This window comes from Maylandia zebra, linkage group LG12 (assembly GCF_041146795.1).
Source record: "Maylandia zebra isolate NMK-2024a linkage group LG12, Mzebra_GT3a, whole genome shotgun sequence".
NCBI classification, from domain to species: domain Eukaryota; kingdom Metazoa; phylum Chordata; class Actinopteri; order Cichliformes; family Cichlidae; genus Maylandia; species Maylandia zebra.
In genome coordinates this window covers 39,529,322-39,546,341 of record NC_135178.1, presented here as the reverse complement: position 1 = coordinate 39,546,341, position 17,020 = coordinate 39,529,322, and the positions used below count along the sequence as shown (strand labels likewise).

Here is a 17,020-nt window from a genome sequence, read left to right as displayed (position 1 = left end):
CGAATGGATTATAGAAATCAGTGATGATACGCAGCCCTAGTGAGCAGCCTAGGCCGACAGAAGTGGATGTAGCTGTAATAGGAAAAGAACTATTGCTAACTTTTCTGTTAAGTTAAGGCCTGATCCTTCTGAAATTCATAGCCAGTGCTCTGACACGGTGTATCCAGGAAACACATTATATGCTGCAATACAGTTTTTTTCAATCGCTAACAAGCGCCTACCCATACTTCAGATACTTTTTCTAAACTCTTAACACAGACTCACACCTACAAAACACAATTGGCCAAATGGATAATTTCCTTCTCAAAAATACATTTTGTTAAATATATACTAACTCTTCATTTCAAATTAGAACACATCTTTCTCTGCACACACTAACTGTACAAAAACACTATAAATCTGACTCAAAATGAAATTAGTCTGTCAAAGAATAACACTTGTTTTCACTTCACAAGGTACATGCAGTCAATCAAAGTACACCAGGTTTCAAAATACTGGCTATTATTGACATTACAAAAACTGCATAGACTTTTATGTTTCAGTTTTACAGGTATTTGCATGCGAAACATGCAATCCACCATTTTGACACCAGAAATGTCTTGGTTGGTAACTGTATGTCCACATGTACAGTAATGTTCACATTCAAAAGCATTCCAGTAAAAAGCAAACAAGTTTTTGTTTCTTTACTGTTTACTACAGGAGTTACAGTAGAAACACGGTATGATAGGACAGAGAAAGTTCTACAGTATTGCTTACAGTGAACAAAATATCCATGAAACACACAAGAGCATTCTGAACAAAAAAACAACAGCAAAAAGCCAAGATAAAAAGGGGGGGAGGGGGAGGGGGGCTAAAAAAAGGCAAGAAATTTGCATCTAATCTCTGCGATCTTCAGGGTTAGGCCACATGTTTTCTTTTTTTTTTCTTTTTTTTTTGTCCCGTTTGGATCTTTAGCCATCAGAATTGTTGTCTTGAGGCCAAGAAAGATGCCAAGCGGATTTATTTTACCAAGTGGATCATCATGGCCTTGCCATATTGGTCCATTTGATTGACCTTTATTATAATTATGTATTTATTTTATTTTCAGTTGCTACAAACGGGACAGACATGACTGGGGGATAGGACAGGGAGAAAGAATGAAAGAAAGAGAGGGAGAGAAAGAAAACCAAAGGGGAGAAGAGACGGTGAGAAGGGGGGGGAGGGGAGAAAAAACAAACAAACAAACAAACAAACAAAAAAAAAAACACCTGGGTCACCTGTATGGAGAAAAAAAACAGAAAAGAAAGCAAACAACAAAGAGCAACATAATAAGAGAAAAAAAAAAAAGGCCACATGTTTTCATCAACATCACATCTGATGTCATCCAAGTCGATGCACCTGGGATAAAACCGCCTGGTATGTCGGATCCACCCTTGGCAATCGTCAACTGTGATGTCCCTGGAGCCAGCATCCATGGCTTCAAGGAGGGACATCTGGTCATGTGGCTGATGGTCATAAACCTTCCACCGCCATGCAGAAAATAACTCCTCTATGGGGTTGAGGAAAGGTGAATAGAATAGAATAGAATAGAATAGAATAGAATTCAACTTTATTGTCATTGCACATGCACAGGTACAGGGCAACGAAATGCAGTTTGCATCCATCCAGAAGTGCTTTAGTGATATAGATATATTACAATATATATTAGCAATAATATAGATATGTGAGTATATTACAGAAATGGGTCTATTATGGTATGTTATAATGTACACGGTATGAAGTATGTTGTGAATATTCTATAACTATAAGTATGTACAGGCTGTAGTGAGTACAAGCTATGTACAGGATATGAACAGGATATAAATATGAAAAACTATACAGAATATGAAATAAATAACTTTACAGAATCTGGGATATACAGCTATACAAAAATGGGAACTATGCAAGTTGTAAACAGTTGTAGGATTAAAGATTATCGAATGTACAGAATGATTATTTACACAGAGCTATACAGTAGTGGAAGGAAGGAAGGAATAGGGTGGAAGGAAGAGACTTACCAGTCTTGGGTGGACTTCAAACCATGTTGTTATTGCTTGCGAGTGATGGAAAGCCACATTGTCCCAGGTAATTACAAAGGTCCTCATGTTTTCACCCTCCTGACCCTGCTCTGGAACCAGGCGCTGGTGGAGATCATTGAGAAAGGCAAGCAAGCGCTCTGTATTATAGGGTCCAACCTGACATCTGTGAAGGAGTAATCCTGCATTTGCAATTGCTGCACACATGGTAATGTTTGCCCCTCTCTGTCCTGGCACATCAACTGTGGCCCTTTTTCCAATTACATTTCGTCCACGTCGACGCCTTTTGGCCAGATTGAATCCTGCCTCATCGATGTCTATGAATTCATGAGGGGCCTGGTTGGCCTCCAATTCCATAACTCTCTGAAACAAAGTTTATGTAAGTCATGTTATTACTGTATACCATACTGTACTGTAACCTAGTATTGTGTAGGTTACCTACTTGCAAAGTGCAAAGCTTATAGAACTGGACATTGGATTGAATATACACTATACCTGGACATATTGTCGTCGTAGCTCCTTGACCCTCTCACTGTTCCTCTCAAAGGGAACAGTGTAGAGCTGCTTCATCCGCACTCTGTGTTTGGACAATGTCCGCGTAATGGTTGTGAGGCTGATTCTATCGATATTGTCAAATATCTCATGGTCCGCCACAATTCTAGTTTGAATTTCACGCAGTTTTATTGCATTATTTGCAGTAACCATTTCTACAATGGCAAGCTCCTGATCATTACTGAGGAGCTTTCCTCTTCCCCCAGAGGGTGGAAGACGTTGCATTCTTTAGAAAGACAGACAATTCAACATATGCATTACTGTATGACCATATTGACATGTCAAGTGAGAATAGAAACAATCCATGTAAAATGCAATACTTACCTGTTGGTTTGTTGAAAGATGCGTATAATGGAGGCAACCGTTGACCGCCTCAAATTGGGCTGCACTCTTTCACCAGCCTCTCTTAGTGAAAGACCATGGTTGATTACATGGTCAATGATAGTGGCACGAATTTCATCACTGACTACTGTTCTTGCAGCCCTTGGAATGCCACCACCACGCATTCTTACACCTCTACCTTGCCCTCTCCTTGGGCCTGCTCTTCTCTCTGGGCCCCTTGCTCTTACTCTTCCTCGACCAGACAATACAGTGTTTGTCTTTTTTTTGTTTCCAAAAACATCACTCCTCAAGGTCTTGCCTTATAAACCCCACTGAGTCTAAGCCAGAATGGAAGAAGCTGTGGTTGGCCCAATTTACCCAACATAAATCAGCTGTGTGTCAATTATTCAATTGTTTGTTTATTATCAGCTGAGATATATTTTTGATATTGATATTGTTTTTGTACTGATATCATTGCAGAGGCAGAGGTTTTTATACTGTATCTAAGGTTTGGAATATTGTTTTTGCTATTGTGGGATGTTGTGTGTTAACATTCGTAGATACTACAAAAACAGTCCATAATTTTGTTGGGAGGTATAACTTGTCTGTTAAGAAAATGTAAGCATTGTGGAAATGTGTTCATTGACTGCATATTGGGTGAACACGACATGAAATGTGTGAATGGTATGGCCACAACAGACCAATGCTGTGCTAATTGTGTTTAGAGTTTTGCAAATGTGACAACTGTTTGGACAAACGCTTGTTAGCGACTGAAAAAAACTGTAATATCTTAGAGCTATTTCCAGGGGCAAGAATGTTGATGTTAGATTCAGTTTTAAATCTGGTTGTGATCTTGAAGTCACTGTCACAATGTACAACAACTGTAATGTCAATTAAATTTGCAAACTGCCTTTTTTCCAGTCAGGGTTGTGGTTAAATCTAAGTTGTTCTTTTGTGTGATTGCACACTGCGCATGAGAGGACCTCTTAGCACGCTGTACAGCAGACGTTTCAATTCAGTTTTATTTATACAGCAGAAAATTACAACAACACCTGGTAGTGAGACTGTTAGGCACACATATGGTGGACAGAAAGTCATTTTCAAATTTAGAAAAAATCAAATGATTCGATTAACATTTATGGTTTTATTTCTTATTACACCCTTTTCCAGTCCTTTTACATCTATGACAAAATGTGTACAGACTCTATGGAGGGCCGTACTTTAAATTTTTAACCTTTACTTTTTAAACACATGATGTCTGTGAATTACTTGCATAATATCAACATATCAAGGAGTCTGTTTTTCTTTACTCAAAGAAAAGACTCAAGAGTCAAAAAACTTCACAATATGTCAAATTAAAGCACAATTTCTCCAAATGTGCACTTCTTTTTCAGTCAGGGTGGATTTACAGCATCCACATCAGCTCAGGTAATAAAAATACAATCGTGACAAGAAGTGAACTTTAACATTGGAGCTTGCGTTCGAGTCTTGCTTAGATGATGTGAAGCATCTCATGGATCTTCTTTCTTGTTTTATGCATCAGCCTTGTGTACTTTATTTGAACAAATGTAGGGAGAAGCAGCTCCTTTTTAGCTTCTGTGATGCATTTACTTCTCACACCCTAAACTAGATGTGATTTTTTCCAAGTGTGTGTGGAGCAAAATGACCTTACTCTGATGATGTACAGTGGCTTGCAAAAGTATTCGCCCCCCTTGAACTTTCCCACATTTTGTCACATTACAGCCACAAACATGAATCCGTTTTATTGGAATTCCAGGTGAAAGACCAACACAAAGTGGTGCACACGTGAGAAGTGGAACGAAAATAAAACATGATTCCAAACATTTGTTACAAATAAATAACTGCAAAGTGGGGTGTGCGTAATTATTCAGCCCCCTGAGTCAATACTTTGTAGAACCAGCTTTTGCTGCAGTTACAGCTGCCAGTCTTTTAGGGTCTGTCTCTACCAGCTTTGCACATCTACAGACTGAAATCTTTGCCCATTCTTCTTTGAAACAGCTCCAGCTCAGTCAGATTAGATGGGCAGCGTTTGTGAACAGCAGTTTTCAGATCTTGCCACAGATTCTGGATTGGATTTAGATCTGGACTTTGACTGGGCCAGTCTAACACATGGATATGTTTTGTTTTAAACCATCCCATTGTTGCCCTGGCTTTATGTTCAGGGTCGTTGTCCTGCTGGAAGCTGAAGCTCCGCCCCAGTCTCAAGTCTTTTGCAGACTCCAAGAGGTTTTCTTCCAAGACTGCCCTGTATTTGGCTCCATCCATCTTCCCATCAACTCTGACCCTGCTGAAGAGAAGCCCCCCCAGAGCATGATGCTGCCACCACCATATCTGACAGTGGGGATAGTGTGTTCAGAGCAGTGTTGGTCAAGTTACTTGAAAAAAGTAATCAGTAACTAATTACTGATTACTTCCCCAAAAAAGTAATCCCGTTACTTTACTGATTACTTATTTTCAAAAGTAATTAATTACTTAGTTACTTAGTTACTTTTTAAAAACACGATTTACAACCTGAATAGGTGATAAAGCGATAGCTCTTTCAGCCCAATTCTACTTTTTCTACATAATCCATCATACAAAATGTAATCAAATGGAAAAGTCTCTTTTTTAACTTGTTTTATCATTTTTAATCTTTTAACTTTATGCATCAAGCAAAAATTTAATTATATGCAACATTCTCTGACTTGAATAAATGAGTTTAACATTTAAACCTATTTTCTGCACATTCCAGCACATAAAATAAAATAATTTTTTGTGTTTACACTCACTCTTTCAAATAGATGCAAGTAAAACACAGCAGAACATAAATAAAGTCAAAGACTCAGCGGTCCTGTTGTTCTATTTTCACCTGTAAAGCAGGACTGCAGTAGGCGGAGGTTTACCCTGGTGCAGGTGTGCAGCGGTCAGTGGAAGGATACGGCAGTGTCTCTGTGAGTTTCCCATTACGTCGTTGCGCTCTTGGTGCTTCCTTGGAAGTTTAGGGGTTTTTTCGCTGTAAAAAGAAGTTTTCTTCCCACGCACGATGGACACTAATGTTTTTGTCACTTTTTATGGAATCAAACTCAAAGTAAGGTCAGTACTTCCACGCTTTAAACGCTGCATGCTCATACTCTCTCCCGCACTCGATATGTGATCCATTGTTGATCTGCACACAGCTGTTGTCACTAACTGCGCACTCGCTTACGTCACTGTCGTGAGACATTCTCGCAAAAAATCACGGTTTTAGTAACGCAGTAACGCAGCGTTCCTACGGGAAAGTAACGGTAATCTAATTACCGATTTTGCAATAGTAATCCCTTACTTTACTCGTTACTCGAAAAAAGTAATCAGATTACAGTAACGCGTTACAAGTAACGCGTTACTGCCCATCTCTGTTTCAGAGTGATGTGCACTGTTAGTTTTCCACACATAGTGTTTTGCATTTTGGTCTCATCTGACCAGAGCAGCTTCTTCCACATGTTTGCTGTGCCCCCACATGGCTTGTGGCAAACTGCAAACGGGACTTCTTATGGTTTTCTGTTAACAATGGCTTTCTTCTTGCCACTCTTCCATAAAGGCCAACTTTGTGCAGTGCACGACTAATAGTTGTCCTGTGGACAGATTCCCCCACCTGAGCTGTAGATCTCTGCAGCTCGTCCAGAGTCACCATGGGCCTCTTGGCTGCATTTCTGATCAGCGCTCTCCTTGTTCGGCCTGTGAGTTTAGGTGGTTGTCTTGGTAGGTTTACAGTTGTGCCATACTCCTTCCATTTCTCAATGATTGCTTGAACAGTGCTCCGTGGGATGTTCAAGGCTTGGGAAATCTTTTTGTAGCCTAAGCCTGCTTTACATTTCTCAGTAACTTTATCCCTGACCTGTCTGCTGTGTTCTTTGGACTTCATGGTGTTGTTGTTGCTCCCAATATTCTCTTAGACAACCTCTGAGGCCGTCACAGAGCAGCTGTATCTGTACTGACATTAGATTACACACAGGTGCACTGTGTTTAGTCATTAGCACTCATCAGGCAACGTCTATGTGCAACTGACTGCACTCAGACCAAAGGGGCTGAATAATTATGCACACCCCACTTTGCAGTTATTTATTTGTAACAAATGTTTGGAATCATGTCTGATTTTCGTTCCACTTCTCACGTGTGCACCACTTTGTGTTGGTCTTTCACCTGGAATTCCAATAAAACTGATTCATGTTTGTGGCTGTAATGTGACAAAATGTGGAAAAGTTGAAGGGGGCCGAATACTGTTGCAAGCCACTGTAAATGTCCTGACCAAGAATCATTCAGGATGATCAACTTCTGGTAGACTTCCACAGGCACAAGCATTCTCCACTACAACCACTGAACATCCAGGGTATGGACATCGAGGCTGTGGACAGCTACAGGTACCTTGGTGTTCATCTGAACAACAGACTGGACTGGACTGGATGTCCTATTTCTAACGGAGACCTGGCTCAACTTATTTACCATGAGTGGAAGCAAGATGGCGCCGGTGTGCATGGCTGACCGTCTCCGACCACGTCTTCGCCTCGGCGTTGTACTTCTCGTTGTTTTATCTTTGGTTTTATGTTCTCTAGGTGATTGTACACTAATAACTTATGACAGAGACACGCTCCTGAATCTTCGGTTTTCCTGTTCTCAACGACCTGACTGCCTTGGGACCGCCGGTGCCGCTATCCCCCTGATGCCTGTCTCCCCTACCTATGTGACCTATCCTCCTCTTCCCATGCTCCGTAGGAAACGCTTCAGGAAACGGGGTAGGAGGAGCGGCGTCCGTGTCCGCGTTAAGGCTTATATCAGAGCCATGGCTATGGACTTCCCTTCTACAAGCCGTGAGCTATCCTGTTTCTTCCACTATCTCAGCAGCCACTCTGCGGCTAGATTGCTAACCCACCGTTGGATTTGCTCCGTCGGCCTTCAAACCTACCCTGCTCGCCCAGTGGCTTACCACTCTGCCCGATTTTGGATAACACCGCCTGGCCGCGGTGTTCAACATAACAACCTTTGCTCCTTGCGACGGGCTACTACTAAGGTCCTGGCCCCCCGGATTCGGTTGGCCTTATTTAATGTCAGGTCTCTTTCAAATAAGGCCTTCCTCCTAAATGACTTTTTTCTCACCTCGGGACTGGATGTCCTATTTCTAACGGAGACCTGGACTTCTCCAGGTGAGTTCATCCCCTTCTCTGAGCTTCTACCTCCTGACTGTGCCTTCTTTAGCTCACCTAGGCTAACTGGTAGAGGTGGTGGCTTAGCCTCGGTTTTCAAAAATAAACATGATGCACGGCTGCTATCCTCTCCAACCTATTCCAGTTTTGAAGTTCAGCTATTGGAACTGACGGGCTCTCGGACCACTTTGTGTGTCGTGGTTTATCGCCCGCCTAAATATCATAAGATGTTTATCTCTGAATTTGCTGATTTTTTGGGATCCGTTCTTTTTAAATATGATTCTGTTATTGTTTCTGGAGATTTTAACATTCATGTCTGCTGTATGAATGACCAATTGGCTAAAGACTTTCTTGTGCTGACTGATTCTTTTAATCTTATTCAGTGGGTGAATGAGCCTACCCATGTTCAAGGCCACACCCTTGATTTGGTTTTTTCATTCAATGTGGACATTTGCATTAAGGAAATCAGGAATACTGGTCTCTCTGATCATTCCCCGGTCATCTTCGATGTAGACCTGGGTGATACTGGACAATACCTAAACTCTCCTCTTTATCCTACGCGCACTATTAATGCTAATACTGTGGTCAACTTTATTACGTCTTTTGTTAACTCCCCATTTAGTATGCTGGATTGTTCTTCCCCACACACACTTGAGAACTCTACTAATACTCTTTTTACCACCTGTTCCTCGATTCTTAACATTGTTGCACCCATCAAAATGAAACGCCCTAGAACTTTCTCACAATGCTGGTTAAATGATTCTGTTTGTGCCCTTCGACGTATATGTCGGCGCGATGAGAGGAAGTGGAGGAGTGATAGACTTCAGTCTTCTTATGATATTTTACGTATTAGCCGCTCGAAGTTCCAAACTGCTGCCAGAACGGCTAAAGCGGCTTTTCTCTCTAAAATTATTACCACTAATGGTGATAATCCACGAATTCTATTTAAAATTTTTAACTCTGTGGTGAACCCCCGTCCCTCTATGCCACTGCTGTCTTCCCCGGGTCTTTGTGGAAAATTCTCAAACTATTTTTTAGATAAAGTTTTATCCCTTAGATCTACTCTTCCTCTGGTGACTGATTGTATGTCTACTCCTGATTGTTCGGCCACCTTTTATCAATTTGAACCCGTTTCTCTCTCCACTCTGAAGCGTCTAATTGATAAACTGAACAACACTAACTGTGTACATGATGCTCTCCCATCCCGTATTGTTAAGGATTGTTTCAGTGTAATTGGACCTTGTTTATTGTCCATATTGAACTTCTCCTTGCTTTCTGGCTATGTACCTTCAGCTCTCAAGCATGCCATAATCCAACCTGTTCTAAAAAAAAGGAACCTTGAGCTTAGTGATTTTGCCAATTTTAGGCCAATTTCTAAGCTTCCCTTTCTGGCTAAAATACTTGAGAAGGTGGTTCTGCTCCAACTGCAGACCTACCTTGATGAGAATAATATAAATGATAAATTTCAATCGGCCTTCAAACAACATCACAGCACAGAATCAGCATTGCTTCGTGTTTTCAATGATCTCCTACGAATGGCTGACAACGGACGCCCCTCAGTCTTAGTGCTTTTGGATCTATCATCGGCATTTTACATGGTTGACCATAATATCTTATTAGCGAGACTTGAGCACACTGTAGGCATCAAGGGCGCTGCCCTGGATTGGTTTAAATCCTATCTCTCCAATCGGCTCTCTACGGTACATCTGGCTACATCCTCTTCCTCGGCTGTACCTGTTTGCTGTGGTGTCCCCCAGGGATCTGTGCTGGGCCCTACCCTTTTCTCATTATACTTGCTTCCTTTAAGTGCCATCTTTGAGAAATACCATATTGCTTATCACTATTATGCAGATGATATCCAGCTCTATTTTGAGCTAAACGACGATCTTGCTCTGTCTCTGAATAGCCTCCGAGAATGCATGTCTGAGGCCAAGAAGTGGTTGTTGTCGAATTCTCTTATCCTTAATGAGAAGAAAACCGAGATTATGATTTTTGGTAGTAATGCTCTTCGTGCCAAACTCCGGGATGCCTTTGGTTTTCTTAGTTGTTCTCTCTCTGATACTGTCAGGAATCTGGGTGTCTTATTTGACAGCTCCTTTTCACTTGACAAACAAGTGTCTGCTGTTGTCAGATCTAGTTTTTACCAGCTTCGTCTTATCTCTAAGGCTAGGCGCTATATCCCGCATAATGATCTCGAAAAGCTCATCCACGCCTTTGTAACGTCGAGGCTAGACTATTGTAATTCACTTTATTGTGGTCTCCACTCTTCCCTTTTACAGAGATTACAGACAGTTCAGAATGCTGCAGCTCGCATTCTAACTAAAACCAGCAAGTTTGCCCACATTACTCCTGTCCTTGCCGATCTGCACTGGTTGCCTGTCAAATATCGTATTCAATTTAAAATTTTGTTGTTTACTTTTAAAATTACTAACAACACTGCACCCAGCTACCTTAAGGACCTTTTAAACCCTTATGCTCCTGCCAGGGCTTTAAGGTCATCGTCACAGTTACTGCTGGCTCAGCCCAGATCTCGACTTAAGACTAGAGGTGATCGATCGTTTGCTCTTGTTGCACCTGTGCTTTGGAACAATCTCCCGATTGGCATCCGGGCATCTGATTCTATTCATTCTTTTAAATCACAGCTTAAAACATATCTTTTTAAACTTGCCTTCTCCACCTTTTAATTGCTGGTTTGTTTGTTTGTTTGTTTGTTTGGTTGCTGTGACCTATTGACCTCTTGTATTAATTCCCTCCTATCTTTCTATTGGTGTTTTTTATTATGGTGGTACAGCTTTTATCTTGCTATTACCCATGTGCTGTAGTCATTCTTATTGGTAGCTTTTATCTATGAACATAACTCCTTATTTTTATTTATCCGTTATCAATGTTTGAACCTTTTATTGTTTTATGTAAAGCACTTTGGTATGCCCAAGGCTTTTAAATGTGCTCTATAAATAAAGATTGTTGTTGTTGTTGTTGTTGGACTCATAACTCAGACGCCCTCTACAGGAAAGGGCAGAGCAGGCTGTACCTGCTGCGGAGACTCAGGTCGTTTGGAGTAGAAGGCCCACTCCTGAAGACCCTCTATGGCTCTGTGCTGGCCTCAGCCATCTTTTATGGTGTGGTCTGCTGGGGACAGGAAGAGACTGAACAGGGTGATCCGAAGGGCCAGCTCTGTTCTAGGATGCCCTCTGGACCCAGTGGAGGTGGTGAGTGACAGGAGAACGGCGGCTAAGCTGTCATCCCTGATGGACAACATCTCCCACCCCATGCAGCAGACTGTGACAGCACTGAGCAGCTCCTTCAGTGGGAGACTGCGGCACCCACGGTGTGGGACGGAGAGATTTCGCAGGTCTTTCCTCCCCACTGCTGTCAGACTCCATAATAAAGACTTTAACTGATCAAGCACACACATCCATACATATGCAATAACACTAAGTGCAATAATCCTTTCTGTCATCGTTGTATTTTTACTCAGTTGTATATAGTATTTGTATTTGTATTCTATTTTTATCTTATTGTATATTTATTTTATTTTATTCTACTGTATATAGTATTTTATTTTATTCTATTCTGTACAGCTGTGTACTGTATTTATTCTTATTGTATTCTAATTTTTGCCTCATAACTTTTGCACTGTCCACTTCCTGCTGTGACAAAACAAATTTCCCACGTGTGGGACTAATAAAGGTTATCTTATCTTAACACAAACTGTTCTGATATCATGTCTGTTTACGTGGTTTTTATGGGTAAAGTGATTATCTAACTTTTCTTTGCTCTCCAGTATATATAGAGGAACTTACAGGCTTTATTAAAACTGTCACAGCAGATTATCTGATGCCGCCTCAGGGCTTATACTATATGCAGATTCCACTCTGTGTCGTCTTCCGTGCGACACAAATGTCCAAATGATTTCCATTTCTGTACCTTATGAGAGCTGAACCAACCATGACGTATTTTCTCAGAACAGATTAGCATAGACAAACAGGTCTGACAGGTTGTTCTATAAAGAATTAAATGCACATAACATACACTGCACAAGTTTTCGTTGTGGACATTTCTGTCATCAAACAAAATGTATTTGTTGTAACTTCCCTGAACAGTGCTGTGGTTTTTGCAATAATATCTGGAAAACTGAAATTCCAGAGAAGGTTTTATTGTTGATTTATATGTTTACAGCACTTCAGGAAAGCAGTAGTCATAGTAACACACCTGTCATTGTTCTCTGTGCAAGTTCATCTTTTAATTATACATTTTTTTCTAACACAATGCTGGAATTCTTTTTGTTTCAAACTCAGTGATGCAGAAAAATATGTGGACACCACCTTTGAATGCTAGTTAGGAGTTGATACAGAGTTATTTAAGATATGAGGAACAGCAGGTGAGTGATGCTTTCTTTTTCAAACCACACCTAGAGCAGAAATGTCACAGACAACATGATGAGAGTTAATTTAAAAGAATAAATAGAATCAGATGTACATACATATATATGCAACTATTTGAAATATAGCACATTTATAGTTGATAAAAAATAATCTGGATTACAAAAACTATAAAACACATTTGATCTGTATACACAAAACTTGGACTTAATTTTAATACTTTGGTTGCACAATTAAAGAATCAGATCCTTCTTGAAACATGACATCATCCATATGTTTGCTTGTTTACCTTAGCTTCAAAATTCCCACACAGCAAAGTGGTTCTGGCCTTGATCTGCCTTAGAACCATCATAAAGAATCTGCAAATGAGTCGAGAAAATATCTTGTTGGTCTAAGAAGTTAGACTAAGAACCACAATAAGAAAAGTGACTCAGAAAATTACCTGTTACAACAAAGGTATACAGAACAACATATCTGACATGTCTAACACATGTCAAGCCTTTAACCAGATGAGAAACTGCTGCAGAAGACCACATCAGGTGTCACTTGTATCAGCTAAGAACACGAAAGTGAGGCTATGACTGGTTTAGAATGGCCTAACTGGACAATATAAGACTATAAAAAACATTTCCTGTTCTGATGCATCTTCATTTTTGCTGCATCATTTACAGTTTAGGGTCAGAATCTGGCATGACCAGCATAAAACATGGATATATCCTGTCTTGTATCAATAATTTAGGCTGCCGGTGGTGTGTGGCAGATATTTCCTTGGCATACTCTGCACCCCTTAGTACAAACTGAGCATTGTTTAAATACCACAGCCTGCTTGAGTGTCATTGTTGATCTTGTCCATCCCTTTATGACCACAGAGTACAGTCTTCTGATGGCGCCAGTTGGCAGTAGGATAACACACCATATTTTCTGATCACCTTTTCTGATTCCTTTATCTGAATGTCCACCCCCACCACTGCAGGGTGTTCATTCTCATGACCCATGATCACTCCCATTTTTTAAATAATTTACTTCTTATTAGTACATGGAGATCTGCACAGTCTGGGATGTGCTGCCAGTCCCTTCTGAGGCCTTCCCCAAACCACAGCCTCAATTCATGGTCAAGCCATCTGTCAAACCTTTAATGAGGTTGGGGTCCCAGCTAGTTGATGATTAAGATGAAAACAAACCAGTAAATATGAACATTTAATAACTAAAAATATGCATTAAGATAAAATAAATGGTGTGAATGCTAGATAGTTTAAAAAAAAACAAAGAAAGAAAAACATTATTGCAAATTGTCACAACAGGGCTAGGAGGCCACTATGTCTACGTGGACGCACAAGCAGATTCAATCACGGATGGCAAGGTTACAGTTCTCACACAAGCTTTATGGCAAAGTGTTAAAATGAACAAGGACAGATTACAAAATGTGGAGGTCTCGAACGGGTGACACTGCAAACAGAGGGAGAGAGATATTAGTGGAGGTGCAGGGAGGAGCAGGCTAGGGAGACAGTGGCAGTTCTGAATCTTATGTTTTACTTGGCAGGAGGAGTGGAGGAAGCTCTAGGAGAGGGGTGTCCAACTCCAGGCCTCGAGGGCCGGTGTCCTGCAGGTTTTAGATGTATCCTTTATCCACCACAGCTGATTTAATTGGCTATATAACCTCCTCAACATGTCTTGAAGTTATCCAGAGGCCTGGTAATGAACTAAGCATTTGATTCAGTCAACCAGTGAAGGCTGATATTTGATGAAATTATTACACTGGGGAAGGGCTGTGTTTGCACATGGTACCAGAGAAGAGGTTGATCAGCTGCTGCCTGGAACCATAACACATAGATCCTGTTCATGCAACTTAAAAAAAACAACAGTTCAGTCAACTTTAAAACTATATTTACCTTACTTTACTTAGGAAAGGGGAAAAGACGAGAAACACGCAGGGTCCAACTTAAACTGACACCATGGTGACCCGTAGCCTGCAACAGAACATAGTAGTTGTGGCATTTCTACATCAGTTACTTCATTTTTCTTTAATACTGAAAAATCACAAGATTTTGTGTACATAGACTAGAGTGCAATGATTTTTAGCATGGACACTCCACAGGTTTCTGTGCAGAAGACAAATGCATTTCTTCATAGGATAAAAAGTACAACAACAGAATCAGAGTGACCATAACAAATCATTCAACAGTGCAGCAAAGACTGAAGTTCAGACACTTGTTAAGATTTAAATATATATTTTTAATGCTTATTTGCAGATTATATTGTTTTATGTATAAGAGAGGGCCAGCTTTGAGTTTGAGCACTGACAGGAAACTGCATGCTTTTGCAGAGCACAGGAGCAGAAAGTGAAACTGAGTGTTTGATCGAAACTTAAAGCGTGTGTGACGTCTAGAAGTATATAAATAACCTGGCTTCCTGTTTTTGCTTGAGACCTTGGCTGGCGTGTCTGGGGTGCCTTGCTCAGTCTCCATATTCTGGAATATGTAAAATTAAAGATCCTTTTTTAAGTTAGACCACTTTGAGCCGTGTCTTTCTTGGCCGTAAAGAATCCAAAGAAGTGGATTTAATACACTCCATTAAGCAGTGGCTTTTGACAAGGTCATCACAGGACAGGTGTGTGGAGGCCAAAAGACGGTAACTCTCTACTGCGTCCTGCCACTACAAGAAACCAAAACAGCTTGAGGCAGACTGTTGGGTACTCATACCTTGTGGGGATATCTAATTGTAATAATGTTTTCCCTAGCCACTTACCCTAGGGGCCAGGACTCTCCTCTTCGGGTTCTTGGGGGATGTTGCTAACTCCGGGTCCAATAACAGGCAACCCACCCGCAGTAGATGTGCTCGGTGTGAGGTCTCGCAGCAAGCTATCAAATACGGCGCATTTCTGGGCTTTAAAAAAAAACGCTATGCGTCGCCAGGTGTTTCATCGGATTCGAGGTGTTACCTCCTTTGACAGTATCACAGTATCAGCTTAAAGCACTTGTTGCTGCTGAGTTTGCATCTTTTGCTGTGAAGTACAGCCAGACTTTTGACCGCTTCGCCTTGCACATTTTTAATCTGTAGCTCTGCTCTAAAAGAACGTACGTACCTGGACCCGCCTACTATCCTCGGAAACGTAAAATGGAAAAAAAAAAAAAAAAAAAAGCACAGAAATGTGCGCTGCTTTTCGATCTGGTTACTACCATTTATGTAATGTGTGATTATGATGTAAGAGAAGGTTTGAGTCTATTAAACAGCTGTTTAGGATACCGGTACCCATCCCTAATCCTTTCCATAACCTAACTGTAACCCTGACACTAAAACCACATTTTGAGTCTCAAAAATTCCTTCAAATTTGTGGGGACCACAAATTTGAAGGAATTCTTTTTGTTTGTAACTCAGTGATGCAGAAAACTATGTGCACACCTTGGAATGCTAGTAAGAAGTTGATTACAGAATTATTTAAGATATGAGGAACAGCAGGTGAGTGATGCTTTCGTTTTTCAAACTACACCTAGAGCAGAAATGTCACAGACAACATGATGAGAGTTTAACTGTATTTAAAAGAATATCTCTACGTCTCTATATCTAGATATCTCTATACACACACATATTTAAAATAATAAATAAATAAATTCCCCACTCGCAGGGGCGAGCGGCTTATCCTTCAAGCTCGGGTCCTCTACCAGAGGCCTGGGAGCTTGAGGGTCCTGCGCAGTATCTTAGCTGTTCCCAGGACTGCGCTCTTCTGGACAGAGATCTCCGATGTTGTTCCCGGGATCTGCTGGAGCCACTCGCCTAGCTTGGGAGTCACCGCACCTAGTGCTCCGATTACCACGGGGACCACCGTTACCTTCACCCTCCACATCCTCTCGAGCTCTTCTCTGAGCCCTTGGTATTTCTCCAGCTTCTCGTGTTCCTTCTTCCTGATATTGCTGTCATTCGGAACCGCTACATCGATCACTACGGCCGTCTTCTTCTGTTTGTCTACCACCACTATGTCCGGTTGGTTAGCCACCACCATTTTGTCCGTCTGTATCTGGAAGTCCCACAGGATCTTAGCTCGGTCATTCTCCACCACCCTTGAGGGCATCTCCCATTTTGACCTCGGGACTTCCAGGTTATACTCGGCACAGATGTTCCTGTACACTATGCCGGCCACTTGGTTATGGCGTTCCATGTATGCCTTGCCTGCTAGCATCTTGCACCCTGCTGTTATGTGCTGGATTGTCTCTGGGGCATCTTTACACAGCCTGCACCTGGGGTCTTGCCTGGTGTGATAGACCCCAGCCTCTATGGATCTTGTACTCAGAGCTTGTTCTTGTGCTGCCATGATTAGTGCCTCTGTGCTGTCTTTCAGTCCAGCTTTGTCCAGCCACTGGTAGGATTTCTGGATATCAGCCACCTCCTCTATCTGCCGGTGGTACATACCGTGCAGGGGCGTGTCCTTCCACGATGGTTCCTCCTCTTCCTCGGGTGTCCATAGTGAGGATACTTACATATCTATATTATTGCTAATATATATTGTAATATATCTATATCACTAAAGCACTTCTGGATG

General features: G+C 41.3%; 1 protein-coding gene across 1 annotated transcript; it reads right to left on the bottom strand.

Annotated features, from left to right (window-relative positions):
- Window positions 1-931: 931 nt before the first annotated feature.
- On the bottom strand, window positions 932-3,142 carry LOC143421550 (uncharacterized). Its single transcript, XM_076891282.1, has 4 exons — window positions 2,931-3,142; window positions 2,550-2,832; window positions 2,037-2,417; window positions 932-1,528 (listed from the first exon to the last, which is right to left on the bottom strand). Exons 1-4 carry the CDS (start codon window positions 3,110-3,112, stop codon window positions 1,253-1,255), a joined length of 1,122 nt encoding a protein of 373 aa, XP_076747397.1. The 5' UTR covers window positions 3,113-3,142; the 3' UTR covers window positions 932-1,252.
- Window positions 3,143-17,020: the final 13,878 nt, after the last annotated feature.

Excerpts from the sequence above, each read along its gene's own strand:
- LOC143421550 (XM_076891282.1), bottom strand. The coding sequence starts at position 3,112 with ATGCGTGGTGGTGGCATTCCAAGGGCTGCAAGAACAGTAGTCAGTGAT. Across the intron at positions 2,833-2,930 it reads ATCTTTCAACAAACCAACAG|AATGCAACGTCTTCCACCCT; the intron begins GTAAGTATTGCA and ends GTCTTTCTAAAG. Across the intron at positions 2,418-2,549 it reads TACGACGACAATATGTCCAG|AGAGTTATGGAATTGGAGGC; the intron begins GTATAGTGTATA and ends ACTTTGTTTCAG.